Source organism: Eschrichtius robustus, chromosome 6 (genome assembly GCF_028021215.1).
Source record: "Eschrichtius robustus isolate mEscRob2 chromosome 6, mEscRob2.pri, whole genome shotgun sequence".
NCBI lineage: Eukaryota > Metazoa > Chordata > Mammalia > Artiodactyla > Eschrichtiidae > Eschrichtius > Eschrichtius robustus.
This window is the reverse complement of record NC_090829.1, coordinates 36,824,065-36,851,262: the sequence shown is the minus strand read 5'-3', so window position 1 is coordinate 36,851,262 and position 27,198 is coordinate 36,824,065. Positions and strand designations below refer to the sequence as shown.

General features: G+C 40.4%; 1 protein-coding gene across 5 annotated transcripts in view; it reads right to left on the bottom strand.

The window, feature by feature from the left end:
• Positions 1 to 27,198, bottom strand: part of KCNAB1 (potassium voltage-gated channel subfamily A regulatory beta subunit 1) — a 420,969-nt gene that overhangs the window by 57,441 nt on the left and 336,330 nt on the right. For 3 of the 5 annotated variants that reach the window (XM_068546139.1, XM_068546140.1, XM_068546141.1), the window contains exons 3-8: positions 26,417 to 26,454; positions 21,622 to 21,701; positions 19,336 to 19,380; positions 15,664 to 15,708; positions 13,436 to 13,479; positions 6,026 to 6,112 (exon numbers count right to left, since the gene is read on the bottom strand). In XM_068546139.1, the coding sequence (XP_068402240.1) occupies positions 6,026 to 6,112; positions 13,436 to 13,479; positions 15,664 to 15,708; positions 19,336 to 19,380; positions 21,622 to 21,701; positions 26,417 to 26,454 (339 nt within the window). The remainder of the gene's footprint in view (positions 1 to 6,025; positions 6,113 to 13,435; positions 13,480 to 15,663; positions 15,709 to 19,335; positions 19,381 to 21,621; positions 21,702 to 26,416; positions 26,455 to 27,198) is intronic. The other 2 variants (XM_068546142.1, XM_068546143.1) reach the window with 1 other exon arrangement.

The window sequence follows — 27,198 nt, the reverse complement described above, 5'->3', positions numbered from 1 at the left end:
ACTGATTTAGTAAAATTGGAACACAATGTTTTTTTTTGCCATGGGCTTCGTAGGGTTTGGCTCATCCTCTTAGATATGAAAATCACTTTCTCCAAATTAATTTCTTGAAAACTCAGCTGTCCTAGCCTTTCAAGCCAGGAGGTTAGGTTGATCTGATGAACACCAGAGGCCCTCAGAGCATCCTGGCCAGGGTCATAAATGAAATGGGTTAGATAATTTTAATATTTGACATAGTAATCCTCAGGGGCAACTGAACTGCAAAAGAATCATACCTCCATTCATTTCTGCTCATTTAGGTATCAGCCAGATTTCTGGAGAGAGATCTGGCATCTGGATGCTGCTGTTAAGGCAGATGAGGAGAAACGGGATGTAAGTGTCCTGGCGGCTTCCCTCGTGGCGCAGTGGTTGAGAATCTGCCTGCCAATGCAGGGGACACGGGTTCGAGCCCTGGTCTGGGAAGATCCCACATGCCGCGGAGCAACTAGGCCCGTGAGCCACAACTACTGAGCCTGCACATCTGGAGCCTATGCTCCACAACAAGAGAGGCCGTGATAGTGAGAGGCCCGCGTACCGTGATGAAGAGTGGCCCCCCACTTGTCGCAACTAGAGAAAGCCCTTGCACAGAAACGAAGACACAACACAGCCAAAAAAAAAAAAAAAAAAAAAAAGTGTCCTGGCGCCCAGCAACCTATCCTTCTTAATATCACCCTGAAATATGCTGAACCAGATCAGGTACCAGAATGTTCATAGATGTTAGGAAACCAAAATAGGTTTTCAAGTAGAGAAAGGTGATGGTGGATCTATTTAACTTTAGAGCTCCATTCATTCAATCAAACAACTTGTTCACTCATCCATCTAATCATCCATCTATCCATCCATCCATCCACACAATAAATATTTATTGAGCCCCCAGTATGTGTCTGGTGCTCTGCTAGACTTGAACTAGAGTTTATAGACCTGTGTGGTCAAATAGTAGCCACTAGCCACACGTGGTTATTGAGCACTTGAAATGTGGCTGGCCCAAATTAAGATGTGCTATAAGTGTGAAATACATAACAGATTTCAAAGACTTAGTATGAAAAAAAGTAATGTAAAATATCTCCTCAGTAATTTTTATATTGATTGTATGTTGAAGTGATAATTTTTTATATATTGGCTTAAATTAAAATATATTTTTACAATTAATCTCACCTGTTTCTTTTTACTTTTTAAACATAAGTAACAGAAAATTGAAAATACATATGTGGCTTTCAAAATATTTCTATGGAACAGCACCGTTATAGCCTATTTGCAGAAGATTTCTTCCTATTATGTTTTTTTGCGGGGGGACAGATTGAGGGTGTCTTTCAGGGAAGACAATAAAATACAAAGGCAGAAGGGGTGATCCATGGTGGTTAGACAGTATTTCTAGGTTTGGGGGTCATTACATTTTTGTTCTGAAAACTTGACTTTGGATGCTAAATATCCAGGTCCAGTGTTCTGGAATTGAGAAAGTGTAGAAAATTTGGGATCCTGTAATGTTTGCCACTCTCTGGTATTTCCTGAGCTGTCATTGGATGTCCTAGATTCCTGAATATCTGTAGATTCCTGCTGGCATATGTGGACAGTAAAAAGATGGCTTAGAAAGAAGGAAATTCTTTGGAATAGGTTGTTTGACATGATGATGGTATGGGAATTAAGTGAAGCTAACTTTGATCTTGTCTCTCTTATTTGAAATAAGACATCTGGGTTGTTTTATGTCTGCATGGACCTACTAGCAGGAAAAAAATAAATAATTTGAACTGTAATTAGATTGAGAATAACATCTAATGACTCAGGGAGTCTGCGAGATTAACTAGTTTTGGCAAAAAATTCTAAATAAATAAAAGAGGACTCAATTCCAAATTTTTTTAAATTAAAATTTAATTAAAATGTAATTTAATTTAAAAATCATCTTATTCTCAGGTCAATGAATTTAGTGGCCTTTCTTCTTTCCTATTTTAAAAAGCTACATAAACTAAAATGGGTCCCCTCTTTTTTCTACTATTCACAAGTGGTACATGGCTTATAGCCTCCTTTCATGCCCACAATCATGCTCAGTCATTTCCTCTCTGGATCAATGAGAAGAGTATGGATGGAGAAGTTAGCCTAGCACTTGTGAATGACAGAAAACCACACCAAAAACTCCTAGTGCAGGTCCTCAGACACACAAATGCTCTGTGTCTATCCATGTCCAACATGATTCATGTTGGAATGAACTTTCTCTTGACTAATGAGCTTAAGAGAAGATTTTGAAATATACTTTGGGGATTTATGGAAGTGAGAGACTTAAGAATGTGAGTATCGTGGAGCTCAAGGAACTGTCAGTGACTCTACTGGGAAGAACACAGAAGTATAAGAAAGAAGAAATGGGACATGGGACTGATTTTTTCTGGAATTGGAACACATGCCATCAATGCCAGATATTATAGCAGAGACAGATGGCATGGCAGGTGCTGTGAAAGAAAAATGACTTACTACTAGGTGAACCGGAAAAAATAAACAAGAAGGACAGAGGAAAAAGTATACAAGTTCCCCTCTGTTGTCAGGAACATCTTCCCATAGCTGTAAAATGTCTAATTGCATTCCACAGGGTTGTAGATTACAAAGGCAGTCTCACCCCCTTCTCCATTGGTTGCACTTTGGGAATTTGTGGCCATTCTTTTGAAAGGACTCACTTTTTGTCTAGTGGCTTTCTAAGGAAGGAGGGAAGGCAACAACTAATTTGATACATGATGCCAATATTATGAAGATGCTACTGCTAATCTTTTTCTGGCTCAATTTGTTGTCATCTGATATGTAGAAACTGGATGAAACTCATGTTGGTTTATTCTAGAAGTGTTCCCAATTAACATCCTTTCATGGTGCGAATCAAGAGGATGGGGTTGGCATTTTAATAAATTTAAATCAAAGTTGTTTAAAATGAGTCTTAGAAAGCTGGGCTAAGTTCTCTCATTAGTTCCCCAGGGTTTAATATAGGTGCCTTGGCAAAATCATAAGTTAGGGTGTGTTGTGGGTCCATGGAATTGACGGGGAATGGTTGAAACCAATAAAGGTGATCTACAAATGCTAAGGGTTTACTGTGAGGCACACATACAAAGAACAGTGCCAACATATGTAGATTTAATACAGGAAAATTCAGCAATATGCACTTGGCAACCACTGTCCCATCGCTTATATTAGACAGAAATGGATGCAGTTGAGCCTAAAATTGCCAATGTGAGTTGCTAAAGTAAGAAAAGTATGTGAATGATATTAAGGCCGTTACCAAAAAAAAAAAAGGTGTCTGGGAAAGTATCTAGTGATGGTTTTGTCACTATATTTGGAGAAGAAATTGAGTAATTAAAGGATACAGAGTAACATTGACAAACAAGTCATTACTATAGGGTTTTCAAGGGTAATTTTGATTATACGTAACATTTACTTTTCTATTGTTTTTAGAAACCCTAATAGCCTTCCTAAGGTAGACCCCATTGTACAGGTACAACTTTCACTCACATACACACGTATATGATTCACAAAATCATTGCAAAAATGAAACTTAATAACAACATGGAATCCAGACATAGCTTACACACCTTTTTTTTTTTTTTTTTTTTCATTTTTAGAAGAGAAAATGCACCCAAGGCTACCTGGAAATCCCTGTCTATTTCTTATTTTTTTCTTATTTCCTATTTCTTCTCTCTGTTGCCCGGATCAGTCCTTTCCTCTGTTACAGTAAAGAAGGAAAGACTAAATGTAGAGAATGAGTTTCTAGAGACTAATACCAAACTGGCCCTTCCATCTGGCTCACCTTGGAACAAATGAGTGTATTGTTTGAGGATACACATTTTCTGCAAAGCTAGGGAGACATCACAGGGAAGCTATTTCAATCTGGAATAAGTCCTACATGGGGACTTGCCTGTAGTGTGAACCTGCTAAGTCATCCCAGAGGAATAAGCCTCGGAGTCTTATGTGCCAGCCAGGAGTGGATCTCTCTTTGCTGGGGGTGGGAGAGAGCAGGCTACATTCCAGCATAAGGAGGTTGGTTGCCGCAGAGCTTTGAAATGCCATGTTTCTTGACCTTATCAACAAGTACAAATCTCTATTTGACACCCTTCATTAGACTTCAGAACTTGGACAATGACTCATGATAAAACAGCTTCCTATTCTGCTTTGTGGAATTTTTTTTTTGTAAGAAACTCAGAGAAAATGTAAATATTCTCTGATTCCAGCGGAGACTGGTTAATGCTCCAGTTATACATTCTATCAGGTAGCAATCTGGTTTGTTTTTGTTTTTGTTTTCTATGTTTTGAAGCTCCCTTCTGATAAATGTCAACACATAATTAGTCTTCATGTAAGAGATACCATTATCTTATCAGTATCACATAGTGTGGCTCCTAACTGAGAATTTTCTCCTTCTGTAGGTATATAATGCAAATTATAATGTTTTCTGTTTCAGAGACTTCTATATTATATCCCTCAGATTAAAGATAGTGGTAGAATGGGGAAAATGAGCCAAAAAAAAAAAAGATGCTGAAAAATCCCAGATGTTCTTCTTTCCTGTACATAGCATAATTGCAAAGGACATTTTTCCAAAGAGGAAAATAGTCACTAGGCACTTAAAATGGGAAGCAATTTCAGTCTTTCACAGCCGCCACTGAATGGCGTTTTACTTGACAATTGTGCTCATGTGATAGCTTCAGTGCTCTGTTTTAATGTGGCATTGAGAATAGTGTGACATATTATCCTTGCAATAAGCACTTCTTACACTAATAAAATGTTTATGATTTGCTTTATCAAACACCTATTCTTTGCTTTGATAAAAATGTGCATTTTATGTCATTTCCATGGATAATTTATTATGAATTTCCAACACTGATATTGCTTTATAATAAACTCCTAATTTACTCAAATCAAAAAAAGCAGAAAACTCTAGGAGAAAATTAGATATATAAATATATATTTTAACCATTTCTCTGTGGTTGAGAAAGACATAAATAGCAAGGAAAATAGTTTCCACAACTTTTATTTTCAGAAATGCAACCTACAGAAATATCTATATATACTGCAATCATTTATAACTTCCATAACTTCTATAACCCTCTAGCAAGAACAAACCTTTACAGAACCTGATTTATTACAAGATCCTGAACTACCTTTTGAATAATCAAAACTAAATTTACCTTAGTGTAATTTTATGTCAAGTATTCTAATTCTTTAAAAATTTGTAAAATCCATGTCATATAGTAAACCTCAAATAACCAAAACATTATTTTTTTCCTTCTTTTTCCCAAATATCTTCCTTCTCATTCACCTCAGGTATATGATAATCCATATGATTATAAATCTCAATTAACTAGAACCTTCTTTTAAATTTTTCCTCCCAAACTATCTTCAATCATCCTAGGTAGTTTCCATAAATAAATGCAGATTGAAGAAAATCTGGTTTTAGGAACATTCTGAAAGCTTCCACAGGGAGATACTTAAATTGTCTTTAAACAGTTGTTAACACAATGGGGATAAAATATTGCAGCTCCTTGAGAATCAAAAACCAGATTGCAACGAAGAGTCACATTTTCAAGTAGTCGCTCCTGTAAAGCCTCTGCTCATGGTAGCACTTAGCACTTATCACCACAGATTGGAGACTAATCCGACCTAGAGTCATTATAAAGTAAGAAGACCCTCAGAGAGCTCACTCCAAAATAATGATGGCTGGGTTATAAACTCCCCTTCCAATTACGTTTATTGTTTTAGTCGATAAAATCACAGAAGTGAAACGAACCTGGAGAAAGTGAGCACTGTAATGGTAGGAGCCACACTCCCAGTGCCTGCAACTGCTTAAAAATTAATGAAGATGCAAGATGCGGAGCACTGACTTTGTGGGTAAATAGTGAGGCTGAAAGACATCGTTTTTTCACGTTCAGTCAAATCAGTCTGAATATATTTCATTTCCTACTGTGAGTGTAATAAGTCGTCAAGCTAGAATCAATAACTCTAGAGTCTTTTATTAAATTTCTTCACTCACCTTCCATGGGGGTGTTACTGTCTGGTCGATTTGCGAAGACTACATCCACATACTCGAGCTGCAGCCTCTGGAGGGAGCCCTTCAGTCCTGGGAACAGAAGCAGGAAAACCTCAAAAAATCTAAATATGAGCACTATTAGAAATAGTTGAAGCTTGGTCTCCTTCAAGAATTTACTTTAAAAAAGAAAAAGCATTGGATTCGTTTCAAAAAAAGACAGTGAATACTGTGATGTGTTCATTGGCCCTTGGAACCTTTAAAAAATATACCAAGGGCTGACGTTTTCCCCAACAAAGAAAAGCCTTAGAACTTTCTCAATGGTATTAGTGCTCCACCGGAAATCCACACTTGGTAATGACTTTTCACGGTGGCTCCTGTGTGTCTGTGTCTAGAAGCAAAGTTTAGAATAAAAAGCAGCCTGAGTTCAACTTCTTTCTTCTTGAAAAATGCAAATTAATGTCATGCTTTGAATGACTTAATGGGCTTATAATGGGATGGAGATATATTTATTGCATATCAAAAACATTAAAATGGTGTAAATCATAAATAAGTGACTGACAACCCCATCTTAATGTACACATGGGTTTTAATAGGAATAAAAGGGCTGGCAAATGAAGGCTTCACTCAACATTTTACTAATTAAAACAAAGTTCGAAGAACCTTAAATATAGTTGAGCCCTACCACTTCTATTATTCCCCATTCTTTTGAGAAGAAACAAAAACACTAGAAGCCCTAAAGATTTAAGGGGTAATATAAAGGAGTGAGAGCTTAAAAAAAAAAAAAATCTGGAACCAATAATCTATGTCTCAACCCTAACCACTGAGTCACATTCCTATGATTATGCAGAAAAAAATATTTAATTTCAGTAAAATTAGTACTTCCCTGAGATAGAACATATTGTATATAGTATTATGCAACCAAAAGGATGACAGTGTTAAAGAATTATTTTATCTCATTTCTATGAGGCACAGCATTTCCTTATCAGCCTATTTAATTCCACAGGAAGACTGGGGGGTTTTCTCTTTTTATTATAGGCATAAAATTAATTGCATGTTAAATGAGGCTCTTATAAATTTAAATTTGGCTCATTTAAATTTGATTTTTCGAACTGGCTTATCGGCCAGCCACAATTACTTTTCTGACAGGAAGATGGAGTGCCTGAATACAGTTCCGGAAATATTTTTTCATTAATTGAGAAAGGATTGTCTGTGATGGTAGCTTGTTAAAAGAAGCACTGATGAAGAGATTAGGGCAGACAGGTGTTGTAAGGTCTAATGCCTGTTCTTAAAAAACCAGTGACTTTCAGGCTCTGGGTATTACCAGTTATCTCAATGGGCATCTTGAAATTAAATTTAGCTTAAAAAGCACTATGATATGAGTCACCTTTGGAAGCAGCTGTGTGTATGGAGGAGGTAAGGAGAGGAAAAGATAATTAAGCAAACAATAATAGGGTATCCCAAGGTCTGAAGGGTTGGAAATCTGTACTCTAGCATGTGATCCCACTTGGGTTATTTGACCTTTTTGTGTGTGACTCAGTTCTCTAACCTGTAGTGGAGATAACAATACTTACAACCTTCAGAATCGCTGCTCCAGAGAGCAAATAAAATCAGTTGGCAAGCACTTGGTAAGTGCAACAGTCTATAGAAGTGCGGTAGTTATAACAGTGGCGCTCACATCTGGAAAGACTCAGGATGAACGGTGCCAAAGACTAGATGCCAAAGATTTTCACTGGACCTCCTGGTTTTAAAGGGAGACATTTAGTGACAGTTCTGGCCCATGCCTGGCACTGGAAACGAAGTGTCCTCCTTTCTGATGATGGCGCTCTCCCTCTGTGCTCTTCTGAACAGCTCAGTGTGGGCTGAGAGAAACTAGAAGGAGCTATGACTAACTCTGCCCTGTTGGAATGCAGTGTGATCAGTCACAACCGAAGTCCTTTCCTCTTCCATGCCATAAGCAAGTACTGAGTTCCAATTTGATCTGAAACTGTGCTGGGCTCTGGGGGGTTAAAGATGCATGGACATGGTATTTATCTCCAGGGAGCAAACAGTACATACTGAGAGCATCTATTGGCATAGGTTCATAGTTCAAGGTAATAGTATGCACCCATAAATAATGACATGGACTTGATAGAATGACAGTCTCATTGTATTCAGTCATTCCTCATCTCTCAATTCTTTCTCTGGAAAGCCTTTTTTCTTGATATTTAGGCCAAGATTCAAGAGTATTCATGTGAGAATATAAGAAGTGATGTGTTGCATCCTGGCAATGATCCACCAGGTCCCTACTCTGACTCTGAAGTGGAGTAAAAGGAGGTTGTGCACCTAAGAGACACTGTCCGCTCACTTTGAAAATCTCAATCACATAAAGTTTTGTAATCCATGGCATGAATTTTGGATTTTACTCTATGTGAGATGGAAAGACGTTGGTGAGGGGCTGGGAGGTAAAGAAATGGAGTTAAGTTGGGGAAATGATGCTATCAGATTTGTGTTCTGAACTGATCACTTGGCCTGCTGAGAATGACCTTCAGGGGCGAGAGTGACAGCAGGGAGGCGAGACCAGTGAGGAGGTCACTGTAGTAGACAACGCTTGGACCAAGTTGATGAGAAGTGTTCAAATTTGGGACAAGTTGTATAGGTAGAAATAAGAGGACTCTTGGTGTGCTGAATATAGAGTGTGGAGGTAGAGGTATCAAGGAGGACTCTTAGACTTTTGGCCTGAGAAGTTAAGTGACTGTTAGTAAATGAGAAAGTCACGGGAGAAGCAGATTGGTGGTAGTGGTGGGAGCCATGATGGGTCTGAGCAGCACATCAGTCAACCCCACGGAGCTCTTGGCAGCTGGATGGACCAGTCTGGCATTCAGAGGAGAGGTCTTCATGCAGGTGGGGCACAGGCCTTGGGATCCAGGGTACTAAATCGCGCTGGCTTCAATGACTTTGCCAGTCTCTTAGCCTCTTTGGACCTTAGTAGCCTCATCTGTCCACAGACAAAATGGAGCTAGATGGTCTGTCTGTTTTGATCTTTCATGTGACTACAAAACAAATCAGGTGGTCCTGGTTTTTTCTATTTGGATGCTTTAATCTTGTAGCAACATAAAGACATGCTAACAAGTATCTCCTTGAGAGCCATTTAGGGTTTATCTCCAATAAACAAATAGCCATATTCTACCTCTACTTAGCAAATGTTTGTTGAGCATTGGCTTGGGGCCAAGTATTGTTTTAAGTTTAAGTAGATGTGCAAAAATGCATTAACCTTGGCTCCAAAGGGGCATCCGAACGGCTAATCATGACCTAAGGAGGTAAGTGATCCCATGCAGTGAATGCACTTGCTGAAGGCACTTTTGACATTAGCCTGCCCCTTGGCGCTAACCCAGTTGTCTGTGGGAGTGAAGACAGGAGAAGCAGGAGAAACGTTCCCTGCTCTTGAGGAGATGTCTAGATGTTAACTGGCAAGGCCTCAAAAGTCCACAGGAGAATAAATTATGTAAAGAAAATAGCTTTCAAGTGACAGTAAAAAGAAATCTAAGTTAATCTCTCTTTTAGGTTCTGAAGTGTAACAGGAACTGTATTGTTCGTAAGGTGAAAATTGATTCAATTTAAGCCTATTTCATAGGCGTCTAAAGGAATATGTTCATTCCAGATGTTAAGCAGTTTGGCAGGGTTAGAGGCGGAACATGTGTTCATTGTTGCAGATTTAACTCTGTAGAAACAAGGCCACGAGTAGTTTGGAAATTCTGCAACGTTCTCTTCAAATATGCTGTGTCATCATCTTCTACTCCTATGGCATATTTGTATTCCGATCAGGCTTGAAAAAAAATGTTGCCTTAAATAATGTACACTGCTTCCCAATATAATTTTCCAGCTTCTTCTCGGCAGACCTCTCAGTCATGATTTGAGATATGCTTCTTTTTATAAAGACTGCCCTGCATTAGAATAACATAAGTGGCTACATCTCCCATTATGAAACATGATTGTTTTGGGTGGGTGATTTCAGTTTACCATGAACATGGTGCACTGGGAAGGAATCCTGTGGTGAATCCATTTGTTAAGAAATTTATTCTTTAATTAAAAAATCATCAATTGTCTCTTTTTTAAAAAGTTCAGATAGTAGGGTTTAATATTTGCCATTCATTAAAAAGTTTCAAGCGGAGCTTTCTCAGATTATTTTCCTCTCCTCCTCCTAAAACAAGGACAGTGGGTTTGTGTTTTGAATCACATAACAAAACTGTTGTTTACCCGAAAGGCAAATACAGACTTAAACACAGCTTTTGCCTATAAAAGCACAGAAACAATTTACTAATGCTTACAATTTGACTTACCAAACTATTTCCATTCTTTCATGTTAGATACTAAAGAGCTTTGATCTGCTAAATTTTAACCCTGGCACAAATTTGGGTTTAATGAATGTTTGTGGAATGGCTGAATGGATAAATAGAGTTTCAGAGCCTGAGAGGATCTTGTGATTCCAAATGAATATAATAAACCTATTAGTGAAATCTCTACTCCCTCCTTATGAATCTAAGGAGAATGTTGTTTCTAGCTGGATCTAAGTCAAGGACTTTGGGTTCACTGAAAAGGTCTTTCATATGACTTTTTTCAAAATTGTATTATGCCCAAATCAAGCTAATTTTACACTCTAAAAACTAACTCAGGTGGCCAAGGTCACCCAGCACACAAGTGGCCTGAACTCTACATGAATTGGACTTCTGTCTCATTCTTTAACAGTGCTTCTCAAACTTAATGTGCATATGAAACTCCAATGTTGAATAAGGTCATCCTCATCACAGGCCAAGTACCAATGAAACCTGAGGATAATGATTTGTAAACTTTTTCAAAACTTATTCTGGGTCTAGAAATCTCATGTCCCTTCTTTTTTTCTGTAAAATTCACTCAATTCCCTAATTTCAGCCTGCCTAGAAATATCCTTTGAGCTGAATCTCTTGCAGTCATGAGTATTTTTGTCTTTGGCTGAAACTATAAACTGCAAAATACCACCAACAGTAACAACATAATAATTGATCCCAATTCTTCTTCAATCTCAAAAGTTTGAAATTTTGTGTTAGCTTGAATCTGGGTCAATTTGAATTTCAGCTGAACTGGTTTATCCATCCTGAGAGATTAGTTCCCAAGAGGATTTCTGACTTATTTAAAAGGGGAAAGAATTTTATTTCTATTGAGTTGTATGTGGCTTGAAGAAAACTGACTTAAAAAGGAGAGTTCTGAAATTATGCATACACACTGGTAAATATTAAAGCAACAGAGATTCAGTGAAAAGCACAGTAGCACAACTTCTCCATTCTTTTTTTTCATCGATTTTTCTATTTCTTTGTTGATTGCTAGTGTAAATCACTTTCTGAATCTCTTTTTGAATCAATTAGATCAAAAAGAAAAGAAAAGAAAAACAAGAACTTTCTAGGCAGCACACTGCCGCCATGTTTGTTCAGCTTGGTACACAAGCCAAAGACTTGGATTTTTCCTTTCTGACAAACTTTGTGGTAGATGACACAAGTCATGGGGCAAATGCTAGAGCAGGAATGGTAACAGTTTGGGGAGGCAGGCTGGGTTTGACTGTACAATGTCAAATTGGATACTATGACCTGAGGAGGGATTTTGTTTGGGTAAGGAATTTGCAAGCTTTCTCAAGAGCTAGAATGTGGTCATTCTTTGTGGCAGCCTCAGAATATTACTTACTTAGTGTCCTTATCCATAGAAAGAAGACTGGCAGTTACGCTATTAAGAATGATGATGATGGTGATGATGACAAAAATAACATTTATTAAGTGCTTATTATATGACAGACACTGTGCTCAATGTGAACAATCGAAGTTCAATTCCTGAATAGTAACCTTGTGAGGTAGGATATTGATAGCCCGTCTTAGAGTCCAGGAAATGAGGCTGAGTGAGGTTAAGTAACTTGCACAAAGTCCCCCAGCTCATAAATGGCAAGAGTTGGAACTTGAACCAATGTTTTTCTGATTTCAAAGCCCAGATGCCTACAAATATACTAAAAACCAGTTAGTGATTAATACATACATTTTTGTATTTATAAGTAAGTGTGTATAGGTAGATAGATAAGTCAGTGTAACTACAGGGAAAAGTAGGGAAGGCTATGCACTGTATTGTCAAACTGTGGAATGAGATGAGGTGACCAAAGGGAGGAATTTACTTCTTTATATTTATTTTGAAAGTAGTGGGATTAGAGTACATCTTATGTTTTGGGTGACTTTGGTATTTCATAAATGAAATTAGTTTTAAAATGGAGAAGAATCATTTGTCTCAATGATTAATTATGAATCTAAAGTTATAAAAATCTTGAATTTTTATGAAATTGTTCATGAACTAGTGTAAAGATGTTAGAAACATATGGCGGCCCCTTTTAACATTTTTTCTTTATTGCAAAATGTAGACGTATAAAATTTTTGTAATATATAGACAAGCAAGAAATAAATTAAAAATTCCTCACAATTCTTATAATCCTCACAGTAGGGTACAGTACTCTACTACATAAAAGATTTTGGAGACTGTATTATTTCTTGTTTATTTCTAAATGATACCATTTTTGAGTACCATTGCAAAAGCAATGGCACTGTGAATCAATTATCTAGCAGTAACTTTCCACCAGTTTTTTTTAATGCATAGATGCTCTTTTTAAAAAAGCATAGTAGTCTTAACATATGTCCACATAAAAACCTGTACACAGATGTTCAAAGCAGCATTATTCATGATGGTCAAAAAGTGAAAACTCAAATGTCCATCGACTGATGATTGGATAAACAAACTGTGGTATATTCATACAATGGAATTTTATTTGGCAACAAAAAGGAATGAAGTACTGATACATGCTACAACATGGATGAACTTTATGCTAAGTGAAAGAAGCCAGTCACAAAATATTACATATTGTATGATCTCATGTGTATGAAATGAGACAAAAGTAAATTAGTGGTTGCTTGGGCTGTGGGTAAGGAGGGGATAAGAAGTGACTCTTAGTAGGTACAAGGTTTCTTCTTGGGGAGATGAAGGTGTTTTAAAATCAAATTATGGTGATGAGTGCACACTCTGTAATTATTCTCAGAACCAATGAACTGTATATTTTAAATGGGTAAACTTTTATGGTATATAAATTATATCTCAATAGAGTTTTTTAAAAATCTTACAGAAGTGCTTTATTAAGTAACGTTAGCATAGCTGTAAAAGAGAAGAGTTCTAGAGAATCCAGTCTTTTTCTTCTGAGTTTTCATTTTCCCCTCTATATCACTACACTCCCCACACTCAACCCCAGGAAGAAACGTGGTTGATTGTGGTTCTTTTCATAGAGAATTTTTTTCCCCTTCCAATGTGTTTTGAACTTGTTTGGTTGATACCTTTCTTGAATCGGCAGCCCACAAACGAAAATAAAATGGAAGCAATACTCACCTTCAATAATATGTTTTCTTGACAACCCTCTTTCCGTCTCAGCTCTGACAAGAAAAAGAAGCAAATGACTTTGAGTGGAGGTGTGCTTCTTTAAAAATCACTGTTTCAGAAGGACAGAATACTCATTCTAGACTGAATTGTTAATGGTATTTATTCCCTGTTCTTAGCAAATTCTGCACCACTGCAGGCTGGGGAGAGAAGGCTGGTGGGCAGCACACCTAGCGGCTTTTCTTTGGAGACCCCAGGAGACAAACTAACCATCACTGTCATCACACCACGTAAATAACAACTCAGCTGTGCACACCTTGTCCATATATAATTCGACACTTGACACATGGCTCAACCTTCCCACCTTGTTTTTAACCAATCCCAAGCCAAACAAAACAAAACAAAACAAAAGCTTGACATAAGTTTGCGAGCTTGCTATAAGATTGTCGGGCTACTGACAGCATTGGCTTTTCTGAGAAAGGAAGCAAATTTGAAAGTGACTTTTGACTTTCAAAAGAAATTAAACAACTATTTTCTTTTAAAAGGTGATGTACCGAGTCTTCCTTAAATTAGTTTCCTAAGAAGATGAATATTTAATGGACTTTTGCCTGCCCAGACCATTCTCAGACTCTAGCCAATTAGAAAGAAATGTGGTCCTTGAGTTTTAAAGTACTGATGAAATACTTCTTTAACACCAATACCTTTGTCAACCCCCTTTTTAAAAATTTTATTTATTTTATTTATTTTATTTTGGCTGCGTCGGGTCTTCATTGCTGCGTGCCATCTTTCTCTAGCTGTGAGCAGGGGCTACTCTTTGTTGCGGTGTGCATGTTTCTCATTGTGGTGGCTTCTCTTGTTGCAGAGCCCGGGCTCTAGGCACGCGGGCTTCAGTGGTTGTGGTTCGCAGGCTCTAGAGCACAGACTCAGTAGTTGTGGAGCACGGCGCACAGGCTTAGTTGCTCCGCAGCATGTGGGATCGAACCCGTGTCCCCTGCACTGGCAGGTGGATTCTTAACCACTGCACCACCAGGGAAGTCCCAGCAACTCCCTTTTAAAACATAGTAGTTAATCATGTGCCTTTGGTGATTTTGTATCTTTTAAAAGTATATTAGATAATACTGTATGTAGTACTCTACTACATAATGGTTCTTTCAGACTGTCTTATTTCCTGTTTATTTCTAAATCATAGGCAAGGGTTTGAGTACTACTAAATCATAGACAATAGCACCAGCCAACGGTACCATGAATCAGAGTATACACAATATAAACCTACGTTTCTCATACGCACCATGCGGCTTTATTTTCAAATAGACTATAATAGGTATAAAAATCTAAGTTTCATATTTCTTTCTTCATATTTATCATAAACAAACTCAAAATCAGCATTAAAATATGAGTGTGTGTATACACATATACATTTTGATTGGAAGATTCCCCTTCCATTTTATCTTTAACGATTCCTTATGAATTATAGGGAAATAAATAAGGTTTTGTTTGTTTGTGTTTGTCTTTGTTTTTTGTTAGAACTCCATGGAGATCGTTGAGATTTCCATGAAAAAGAATAGGGAATAGCTTGCTGTTTTCTCACATGTTTGACAAAGAGGCCAGTCTTCTAAATCCTGCTGAATAATATAAGTAACAGCTCAAATACCAGTAGGCCCATCAGAAGCCAATTCATCCTGTGAAATTTGTTCTGCATCCCACAACAGAGAGAGGACCACTCTTTCATTTGACCTGACAGAGAGTGATACAGGCAGCTTCCTGTTATTCTTCGATGAAATGGTCCTTTTGATCAGCATTTTCAGAGCCCTCTGCAGAAATGATCAGAGACTTACACGTGGGGCCAGACAAGATATTTTTATCATCGTTTTCCGTAGAAGTCTCTGAGTTTTTGGCAGATTTGAGTAGCTTTTCTTCTGTGATGCTATGTGCTTATTTTCTTTTCCTGAAATTTGAACTCTATTTTGGAAGTGGTTCTAAGTATGATGTTGGTATTTAAAAATCTCCATGAATCACTTAGTAACAAGTGACCACATGCTTTGCACTAAACTTCTTTGGGGGTATCTAGCTAAAATTGAATCCTAGGCTAATTGCTATTTCCTTCAAGTGAAAAAAAAAATAAATCTTTCTTTCCAAACCAATTAATTTTAGTATGTTAGATGTAAAATGGTTGCCTAAAAGAATCAAAGCAAATAAAAATCTAAGTTTCCTGTCAAGGAAATAAAAGGTGTTTAACTTACTTTCCACCCCAGTAGAGTTTGGTTGTTATGACCAGGCTGGACCTCCTGTATGTTAAACAAACACACAGAGAAATAGTAAATAAATTGCTGGTTATAGTACTGAGTCATGTTATTATTATAGCACCAGAAAGAATTTATTGTACCTCACATTTTAAGAAATCGGTGAAGAGATAAATTTGTTCATTTATGTCATTGAAACCTAAGGACAAAGGGAAGCTGATGAGTGGGGACTTGAAGTCAGATCCAAGAGAAAGAGTTCTGAAGGGAAGGGAACTTTACTTGGAGGGGCCAGATGAGGAGGAGGAGGGCTGTGACAACACACAGGTGATTGGGTGGTAGTAAAGCAAAGGTGAGTGGTAGGCATGGAGAGTCAGAAAGGAAAGTGAGAAGAGTAAGTAAGAAGACTTAAAGCATGGACTGCATTAGGAACTCAAATAGACGGTCACCAACTAACACTCATCGAGCATCTGACATAGTGTTGATTGATCATGAACTTTCCTGGGGGTACATCCACCCTCTGCCAAGGACAATGGACCTTAGTGTCTCTGAGTTATGACTCTTTCCAACTAATTGGAAAGAGTCATGCAACCAATTGCATTCACAGGAAAGAACTGACTACATGGAAATATGAATAAATTTAGTCAATAAGTAGGAATAAAATTTCTCTGAGTGTCTTATTAAATGGAAATGTTATTTTAGAAAAACAATCCTAAAAATCCTGAACTCAAAGTTTTACCACTTTATTCCTAAGGGAATGAAAGGTGGAAATCTTGTCAGCAAATTCATTACTTCCTCAAAACCACACCCAAGGGCAGGAAATGCAATCGCACCATTATGATTGTGGAATATGAATATGTCTTGAGAACTATAGTCATATAATTTAAAATTGGGAGGCAGATCTCAATGTAATTTACTTTCTCCAAGTATATAATTCAATTGAACTGGTCGAGGAAAAAAAAGCCATTTGAGATTCAAAGGTTAAGACCAAACTTCAGTAGTATTTGAAACAAGGCATTTATAATTCAGCTGTAGAGTCGATGCCTGGGGTCCTCAGATATAAAAGCCTAGCATGATTAATGATAACCAATGCGGAATGGCGGTGACAACTCTGACAACTTGGCTGCAACAAGAAAAATGTGTAGAAAATGTCAGTAACCCCATCCCCCTGAAGTTAATTCCCTGAAAAGTAATTTGAATCACTGTAACAGAAGGTCTACAAATATATGCATCTGGAGATTACACACCCCAAAAGGGCTGATGCACTTTCCAGGTTAATCCATCAACCTCGTGATACGTAGTATAATAGCAACCTGCCACAGGGGAGCTGGGTCTCCTCCAGCAAACATTTTCAGAGCTTCAACACAAAGCTCTGGATGGAATCTGATTAAAAAATGAGTGCAGCCCTCTGGATTATTCAGAGCAATTGGGCCTGCCAAGGCCACACATTCTATCCTTAGACCACCACAGACTTATTTTTCCAAAATTAGGCTTTCTGTAAAATGTTTGTAAAATTAGTGTGCACATCCTCTATGGATGTGCACACTAATATTTATGTTCAAATAGCAAGAGTAGACAACAACCTGATGAATCATCACTGACCTCACGGAGGCATCTAGAGCAACTCTTCTGACTGGGTGAAGAATGATATTGTGAGTATTTCACATTGATATGGCACAGCTTTCAATATTCTTTTGTCCACCTTATCTCACTTTATCAGCACAACACTCCATGAACAGTTATGCCATCCATTTTACAGGTGAGGAAAGTGAGGCTCAGAAAAGAGAGGTAACTTGCCCTGGACAACACACCTAGCAAGTGGTGGTCTTGGGACAAGTAGGCAAGGATGCTGGTTGAAACTGCTTTTGTAGCCTCCATGCTGTGATGTTATGGTTTATCTTTTCAGCAATCCTGGGTGGGCAGCTGTGAACTGATATGACCTGATATCAATTTTCTGTAGCATGGGGATACCTTGAGTTTTTATTTGCAAGACAGAAAGGCAGTTTGTGAAAGATGCATGTTAATCTATTTTCTACAAAACGTATATAAGAAGCTTTGCAAAGTATGGTGAGTGAGGAGTAGACATTCTCTGGATGCAGAGGGGAAGAGAACTACAGCACCGAAGTTTCCCCTTCATCCTCAGGTGTACTCTGGCAGCCGACACCTCGCTGTTGATTTCACTGGACATTAGTGGACTCATCTCCAAGGTCTCTGTTATAGGTTGAATTGTGTCCCCCGCAAAAGATATGTTAAAGTCCTATCCCCCAGTACCTCAGAATGTGAGAGTATTTGGAAATAGGGTCATTGCAGATGTAATTAGTTAAATTAAGAAGAGGTCATACTGGAGTAAGGTGGGCCCTTTATCCAATATGACTGGTGTCTTTATAAGAAGACGCACAGAAACACGAGGGGAGAATGCCATATGAAGCCAGAGGCAGAGGCTGAAGAGCTGCAGTTGTAAGCCACAGAATGCCAGTGATGGCCAGCAACCACTAGAAGCTAGGAAGAGGCAAAGAAGGATTCAGAAAGAGCATGTCCTTGCCCAAACATTCATTTTGTACTTTTGGACCCCAGAACAGAGAGAATAAATTACTGTTGTTCTAAGCCACCCAGTTTGTGGCACATTGTTACAGCAGCCCTGAGAAAGTGATACAGTCCTATCTGAGCAGTGATGGATGAGCCAACATTCTGAGTAGGAAGGTGACTCAGGCAAGGTGGAGGACTGGGTGGGGATGTGAATATTCTTCCGTATTTAAGGTTGAATACAATTTTCTTTTCACACTCTTACAGTCCCTGGAGTAGGGAAAGAGGAGAGGGAGAGGGAGAAAGTAGGTCACCAAAGTTTATTTGTTCATATCGCCATACACTTCTGGGTTTCCATTTCCACTCGTCCTATAGAACGGTTATTTATTTGGCCGTCAGCAGATCTTATACCAGAGCAGAAGAGGACTCCAGATTTGTCCTGTGGCCTTGGTTGGACTCTGCCTGATCCTGTACTCATGCTGGGGGAGAAGTAGCTGTTGGGGCTGACAGGTGTAGTGAGATGGAGGGGGTTGGCCCCCCGCCCCGCCGCCACTATCGCATCACTCGTTACTACTGGCTTTGGCTCCAGAAGGTGATGGGATGCAACAGGACCCCTCAAGGATAGCAGATGAAGCACTTTCCTGAATGCCCAGATAATAGGGCTCCCAGCGCACAGGAGAGATGCTGGCTAACTGTGTTCACATAAGAAAGCTTTGGGATATTTATCCCAAGGGTTTCTTGTTTCATCATTTCTTTGCATCCAGAGTTGTTAATAAAATGAACAATGAACATAAATATGTGTGTAGAGACAATAAGTTTTCTGTCAGCTGGCTTCCTTCACCAGATTACCACAAATGGCAGTCAGAAACCATGAAAATGCCACTCTCTTTTACACACAAATATCTCATGAACATTCTCTGCTCAACCCATGGTAATTCATTGTGATCAATGACAAGTCAATAGTTTTTGAAGCACAAGTAATGAGCTCCCTAATATTTATTTTCAAAGCGCTGTAAATCATTTCTTTACTAAGAATTGACTTTTTTTGACAGCCTTTTGGTCAGTTGTCATGCAATTTTATTTTCTCTTCTCTGGTACAAAATAACAACAGTCTTTTTAAAGGCAAGTAAATGATTATGGTGAATGCATTACCTCCAGCCTTTCTTCTTGATAATGCTCCCCAGAATCACTTCAGCCCTGAAGGGGAAACAGATAATGTCTTAGGATACAGTGTCCTGGAAACGCAAGAGTCAATCCAAAACACCAGATCCCCTCCTTGTTTGAACTCTCAGTGCCTACGTGTCCCGAAAATAGAAGCTGCTCTCGGCTGGTAGCAGAGTTTCCGCTGTTTCTGCTTGTAGCATGGGGATAGCTTGAGTTTCCTGTGGAAACTGTGCCTGTGCCTGTGGAATCCCGTGCCTGCGGAATCCTGCTCCTGGAGCATTCCAGAAGCACCTGCCAAATCCTGACACACTGGCAGGAGACCGCCTGCAGTCCTGATACTAGGAAACAGCAGAGTCACTTGGCAGTTTGGTGTTTTTGAACCAATGATCCCATATATAACTGTCCTGCTTGGTGGTATCCGAAGGGAGTCAAGGGTTTCTTGCTAATGGCTGTGGTCTCCGATTGTGACTGGGGAGGACAATGAGACCTCATGCTTTTCAGACAGAAAATACTGACTCCAGGCGATCTTGCAGGGTAAAAGAACCCATGTGTGGCTTTAGATGTCCCAAAGCCAGGATTGTAGATGCAAAAGCCCACATAGAGAATGTCCTGGGTTCCAGTGACAAGCGTTGTCATAGGAGGAGGATATAAGAAGTCATAGGGAAGTGTCCTTCCTGCCGCTGACACCGGTCGTGGAGAGTTATACTGAAGACACCCTCACCATCCTCTCCCCCTCCACCTACCCCAGCTGGGACCCAAGCTTAAGGAGACCAAAACTTTCTTCTAGGTTCCTCCCAGCCAGACCAACATTGTAAGAAGTAGGTGGGCTCTCAGGCTTTGTGAATGGGGACATCAATATAATCAGCACTTTGTCCATTAGCATCTGTCTCTGTTGGAGTGTACAGCCTGGCAATAAACCATGAGGTGGGTTAGCTGGGGGGCATGCCCCAAGTAGACACGTATTGAATGTTACTTCTGGGTTCTTTCCCCAGTCTCTCTTGCAACCTTGCATTTCACAGTGGGAACCTATCTCGTTACACACTGACAATCAATCAATAATTAATCAGGACCGATTATCCTTCACAACAGGAATACAAACATAGCTCTAAAAGACTTGTTAATCACTCCCCCTTTTTCATCCTTAGGCCCATTTGGTAATAAGCAGGATTTAACAAAAGAAGAAAACGCTGAGATAGGGTAGGATGTGGAAAGGAACAAGGCCTCGTCAATTGTATTTTCTCTCCTTGGACTCAACAGAAAACATCAAGGATGTGAGCTCTGAACCTCCCTGATGGTCCTTAAACATAGACCTGCCCTTGAAAAGAAGGAAACCCAGGCTAGGAAAATGCACTTTGATCAGGCAGTGATGAACCTGATTCAGCAGTTTGATGGTTACTCTTACCTGGAAGCGGGGGAATTAGGCGTACAGGTGATTACACTCCTCAGCCCTGTTAGAAAACTGCAGAGCTGCTCAAGCAGCTGTCCAGATGTGTAGCTTCTTTCCTGCATCCACGTTCACAGCAGGAGGCCAAGGCGTTCCACTTCTGCTGAATGTGCTTACTGTGCAGCAACAGAGGGCATGGACCCTGAAGGCACAGCACCCATGTGTTCTGACTTAGCAGTGACCCCTGTCCTAGAGCCCCAAACCTGCTCTCAGATCCATAAGAAGGTTATAGCTAGTTGTGACTTCTCCAGCAAAAGAAGCAAGGCCTCTTTGCAGCGTTCTCTGTCCTTAGAATGGGGTCTGAAATGTCCTCTTATAAAATATATTGGGTTTCTTGGCATCTTTGGGAGTCCCTCCTTTAATCTCTGATTTACCTGTAATGCCCGGTGGAGGACAGGCCTGCAAACAGGAAAAGCAGTCCCTGCTTCCCTGCAGAGAGGATGTGTCCATTTCCCTCGGGGTTGAGGAACTACGAGGTGTGGTTATGAACTTATGAGACTAGCTTTGGAACACCAGGCTGGAATCTGCTCACTTATGTTAATTACATTCAGCTAATATTTATCGATCTCCACTGCCACCACGCTGATCTCAACCACCTCTGCCCCTCATGTGGCAACTGCTTCCAGTCCACTCTTCATATAGGGACCAGAGGTAGGCAGAGGGGCCCAGAGCTGGTCAATAGCCCCAATTCTGGTGATGGTGGGAGAGAGAGGGAGAAAAGCAGCGGCATCAACATGTGTGGGAAGGACAGACCCTTGTCAGCAATGGTCTGGGCAGAGTCTCTTGGTTCCAGAAATGACACCTGAGAGACACATCAGGCACTGACTTACTTTCCAGCGGCGTAGACCTCAGCCGTATCAAAGAGATTCACTCCACTCTCGTAGGCAATTGTCATCAGCCGTTCAGCAACCTGCAAGAGGATGCAAAGGTCACGGGGAGGGGGAAGGGTAAGCTGGGACGAAGTGAGAGAGTGGCATGGACATATATACACTACCAAATGTAAAATAGATAGCTAGTGGGAAGCAGCTGCATAGCACAGGGAGATCAGCTTGGTGCTTTGTGACCACCTAGAGGGGTGGGATAGGGAGGGTGGGAGGGAGATGCAAGAGGGAGGGGATATGGGGATATACGTATACCTATAGCTGATTCACTTTGTTATACAGTAGAAACTAACACAACACTGTAAAGCAATTATACTCCAATAAAGATGTTAAAAAAAAAAAAAAAAGGTCAGTCGTAAAAGCCAAATACTTTCTAAAGCTGGGAAGCAACTTGGAATCCTCTGGTGGTCTTTATGAACACGGAAATTTCACCGACCATTCTTGTTTTTCTCGGTTGTATTAAAGAAAGAAAGAAAAAAGAAGATTCAACCTGCCTGAATAGGGTAAAAGTATCCCTTCCCTCTGACCTATACTGGGCACTGAGGGATTTCCTTCAGCACTGGGATAAGTCAGCCACCAGGAACACAGTGAGATGGAGAGACTTGTGTTTCTCACTCTGCTTGGAAGACGTGGTTTGACAACATGCTCTGTGGCATTGCAATCTCACGGACCAAGAGGGTCATTTATATCCCTGGTGACTTCATTTCTCTTCTTTCTCTTTTCCCCAAGCCAGTAGGTTCTGGCAGCTGGGTGACTCCTGACCTAAAAGCTTGTGCCTTTTTTCCCTGGAGGCTTAGCAGACTGTACTGATGAACCAAAAGTTACATGGAGCTGGGACTGTTCGAAAACTCCTGCCACGCACAGTTCAGCGCAACCCCAGGCACCATCACAGAACGACCACTAGCCGCACTGACACTGCACGGAGAGGAGGGCGTGAGCGCACCGGCGCCTCACAGGTCAGCCTAAGACCTCCAGGGTCCTTGTTCCTTCCTTCGTGCTGCTGAACACGAGTGGCAAGTGCGACAGAAGAGCACAGGGAATAGCTATAAACCACACCTTGAGGGATGGCTCTGGAGGGACAGCGATAAACAACACTGGGGAAAGGGCATTTTTTTCATTTTGCTGATAGACTTATTAGTCAACTGAAAAATTACGCACCTCACAAATATTCGAAATTGATTTTTCCATCATGTTTTTCATTGTGGGCTAAAGGTGCTTCATCAGCATTTCCAAGATAAACTCTTTTCCTGTGGTTTTTTAAATTGGCATACCAAGAAAATCGTCAGGCTAGCACAATGGACTCCACGCAAATCCTTTAGAATAATAGCAGCAAAAATGTTATTACTGCTTTAAATTTGCTACCATTATGACATTTCTCCTAAGTAGAAGTTAAAAGTTAAGAACAGTATAGTTTTTCCATCATGACTGCCACATATATTTTTTTTTAAATTTTTTAATATTTTTGGCTGCCCCGTGCAGTATGCAGGGTCCTAGTTCCCTGACCAGGGATCTATCCCACGCCCCACGCAGTGGAAGCACGGAGTCTTAACCACTGGACCACCAGGGAAGTCCCATGCCCTATATTTTAGAAATTATTTTGCTTGCTTGTATTGTGTATCATCCTTGTGTTATGTCACATGACGTACTAGTAGATTATGATTGGGAAATGTGTATAATAAATCTTATCTCAGGAGAAATTTTAAGATAAGATGGAGAATTCTGAATGGAGAATTGAACTAAATGATTGCTGAGATGTTTCCCAATCATGGGATTTGAAGATCCGAATGTGGAATAATGAAAAGAAATCACTGAACTAAGTCAGAGGATCAGTGTCCAGCCTTGAGTGTACCACTTACTAGATACATAAACATGGGCAAATCATTTGACCTCTCTGTGTTTTAGTTTCTTTATCTGCAAAATGAGGATGATTCTGTTCAGGCCCCCTAGGGAGTCCACAGGTCTCAGGGGAAGCTGACCTTACCTCCCTCTAAGGGGGGCCTGGTGGGCCTGACATGGTTCAGGGAAGGTCATGTGACACATCTGGGCCCGTGAGATGTGAGAGGAGATTGGCTGAGGACTTCTGGGAACACTTGCTTGCAGAGTTTCTAGAAGCGACACTCCTTCCCTGGAGTTACTATTCTGAGGTCTAGAATTCCTGCTGCTACCTGAGGATGAAGTTGATATACAAAGGAACACAGGGTCAGGAGAATCACTAGTAAATGGAGTGAAGTCTCTGAATGAGTCAACCTGGAAGCTTGCTCTATCTCTGCACTTCTAATTTAAAAGTAAAAATATTTTTCTCCCTTATTGGTTAAGCCAATTTCAGTTGAGTTTACTGTTACCTGCAAATGAAGGAAGCTTAACTATGTCACAGATGAGAAAACATAAATAAAACTCTGAAAATTAAGTGCTATAAGATGGTAATATACTCTTATCATTGTTTTAAAATATTATAATTCACGTGAGTAACATCTATCTTGGTTTTATGATGAAGCCAAATCATCTTTGGGAGGTACCTCACAGCGTTATCTAGCTTCCAGTTTGAATCCTTTCGATAATATGCCTGCCAAGTGGCTATTCAATAAATGGTTGAACTCTCCCAATAACGAGGACGTCACCACCTCCCAAGGCGGCACTAATGATTATGTCACTCAGCACATTACGGTGCGCTCATCCCGGGATCCCATATTTGTATCTGCTTTGTGCCTACGTTGCCACATGGAAATAGTTGAGCTCCATCAATTCAGCCACGGGTGTGACTGTGGTCTGGCTGTGCCTTCATTCCTCCTTGCTGGCAGTCTCTCTGCCGGGCCCTAGGGGGAAGCCACAGCTGCTCTTGGGAAGGACAATCGCTATTTGGTCTGCGTTTGAGGTGAGAGCCTCTGTAGTCATTCACAACAGCTTTACTGTGTAGTCTTCAGAATCGTAATTTTGAAATGATTTATTTCAGAGGCCAGCCCTGCATACTCTGACCTGGGCAAGCTGGGCTCACCACAGCAGAGAGCAGACACTGTCAAGGGGAGAGCAAAGATGAAGGGGGAAATAATATGCTTATAGTTGACCCTTCTGCTCCGAAAGGGAAGATATATTTGTCTTTCTCTGCTCCAAAAACCATACCAGGCAGTAAAAGGTTACGCACATGCTAGATACAGGGGATTATTAACTTTAGACCCCCTTCCTTCCTTGTCACTTATTTTGCAACTGATTAAAGTCTGCAGCCATTGCTTTGATATCTGTGGATTTGCCTCTGTGCCTCCTCAACTCACCCTTCCTGATGCCAGTCAGAGGGCCCTGGAGTGGACCCTGTGATGACCACCCTGGTCCTCCTTCAGAGCTCAAGGACTTATTCCCCCAGCTCATAGGAATGCTGCCATCAGAAGGCACCTGGCTAAAGCGAGTCACCTACCCCAAGGTCAGACCTGCCTCCCAGGGCTGCCTCTATCCAACGACTGGTCATACAAGGGATATAAGCACTCAACTCCTCTTGCGCCAACTTGGGACAACCTGCAGGGCCATCTGAGCTTCAGAGCTCCCCACGGGGTCAGCTGAGGTCATTGCTGAGACTGCATCATGGCCCAACTTCCTGATAACTGTTCTGCATGCTAATTTCCACCAGAAGTCTGCTTCCCAAGGACTCCCCTCTGCAACAAGCTCTCTGTGGTGACCTATGCCCAACACTGGGAACAGAAATTCAGACAGATAAAAATATGCAGATAAGACTCCTCCCTATGGATCTATTAAATAACACGGTGACCTTGCGAGTTGTGGAAAAGACCCTTTATCTCCCCAAGCATCTCCTTAGGGATGATAGTAAGAACTACCTTTATAAAGGGCTTGTCCTGGGCCAGGCACCAGGCTGAGCCCTTCATTAATCTTAGGGGCCATCATCTGCGTTTTACAGATGTGGCAATTGTTGGTAAATGGAAATGTTAACAAATCTACTGTTCATGCAGAGTGAGCTGGATCCCACTGAGTGTATCCACTCAAATACACTATCCCTACTCCTCAGTGGTACGGAGGAAGGCAAGAAAGGCTTGGAGGGACCTGAGGGGGTTTCCTCAGGGAAGCTGTTGGTACTCAATGCTTGCATAGCTCACTTAAGCCGTGAAGGTAATCGTTAAAGGCAATGGTAAGAACATTACTTTGGTAAGCACCGTTCTGAATGTGTAAATGAAGGTTTAAAGGAGTTTTGTAGTAAATACAATTACTATAGGTCCCATTTATTGTGTGTTTGCTACCCTACATGGTTAATCTTTTCAACAGACCTTCAAGGTCAACATTATCATCCCATTTTGCATATGAGAAAATGAGGAACAGAGAGGTTGAATTAACTTGCCCAAGCCAGGGTGACCAACTGTCCCAGTTTTTCCAAGACTGAGAGATATTAAAATGGAAACGATGCAAACTGGGACCCGTTGGTCACTCTAGGTGAAGCTAAAACACACACACACCAGCAATAAAATCTTTTCATTAAGTCACTAAATATTAATTCCAAACTGGTTTGTTCTCTTATTATTGAGCCCGCACATACAATAGATTGACAGCTTCAAGGGCTATTAATAGTCTAAATGTGAAAAATACAAGCAGCAAGATAAAATGGAAAATAATCTTTAAGTCAGTCTTAGCCATTTCCTGTGATTAAACTATTATCCTTGTAAAATGCCAGAATCCCAGAAACTGTATTGTAAAATAGTTTGCTCTGCATTTTCTCCAATCAGCATAATGGAAGCCAAAAGTAACTCACCTCATCTGAAATTTGACCTCCAAATGTCACCCATGTTCCTGGAAAAGAATAAATATTTGCATGTTATTCATAATCATTTTTCTAATATTGCGCATTAAGGGAAACACTTTTTCTTACATCAGGGCTACTTCAGTAGGTTGTTCGTGAAGGTACTCGGATGAGGAGCACTTGGGGGCTGAAGTCCTGCCCATCCTCCTCCTGTCGCTAAGTTCCCCAACAGGGATCTGTATTCCTCTGCATCCCTCTGGATGCCTTTTCTTCATTCAAAGGCCCAGTATATGCTAATGGAAGCCCTGTCTACTAAACTCTTTTTCTTCTGACGTAGGACCATGTATGCTGCTGTGCGAGAAGCCCCAAGCCCACTTCAGCTGCACACCCATTCTTGCTCCAGCTTAGCTAAGAAGTTATCAGTTCTGAAAGTGAAGGTAAGACCTTGGGTCACATTTCTCCCTTTCTTTGTCTCCAGTGAGGGACTCTATTTTGTGTTCTCTATTCCCTTTCAAAAGGAACCCTCTCAGGGGTCCTTCCAGTCCCCACTTCCAAGCCCCAGGAGATGACACTTAAGCATCTTGTCTCTTCTGACCTGCTACTCCAGCATGGAAATTGCCATTGGTTTAGGGGTGGGGTAGAGGCAGTAGCCAGCGTGAGGTTTGGGAAGGCAAGGAGGAGAGGCATGACCCGTAGCCAAAGATTTGCATTTGTAAAACAAGAGGGAAGCAGACACTGAGTGGGCTGTTTCCACTCCAGTCTATAGTCACCTCATTCGTATTCATAATTCTCTC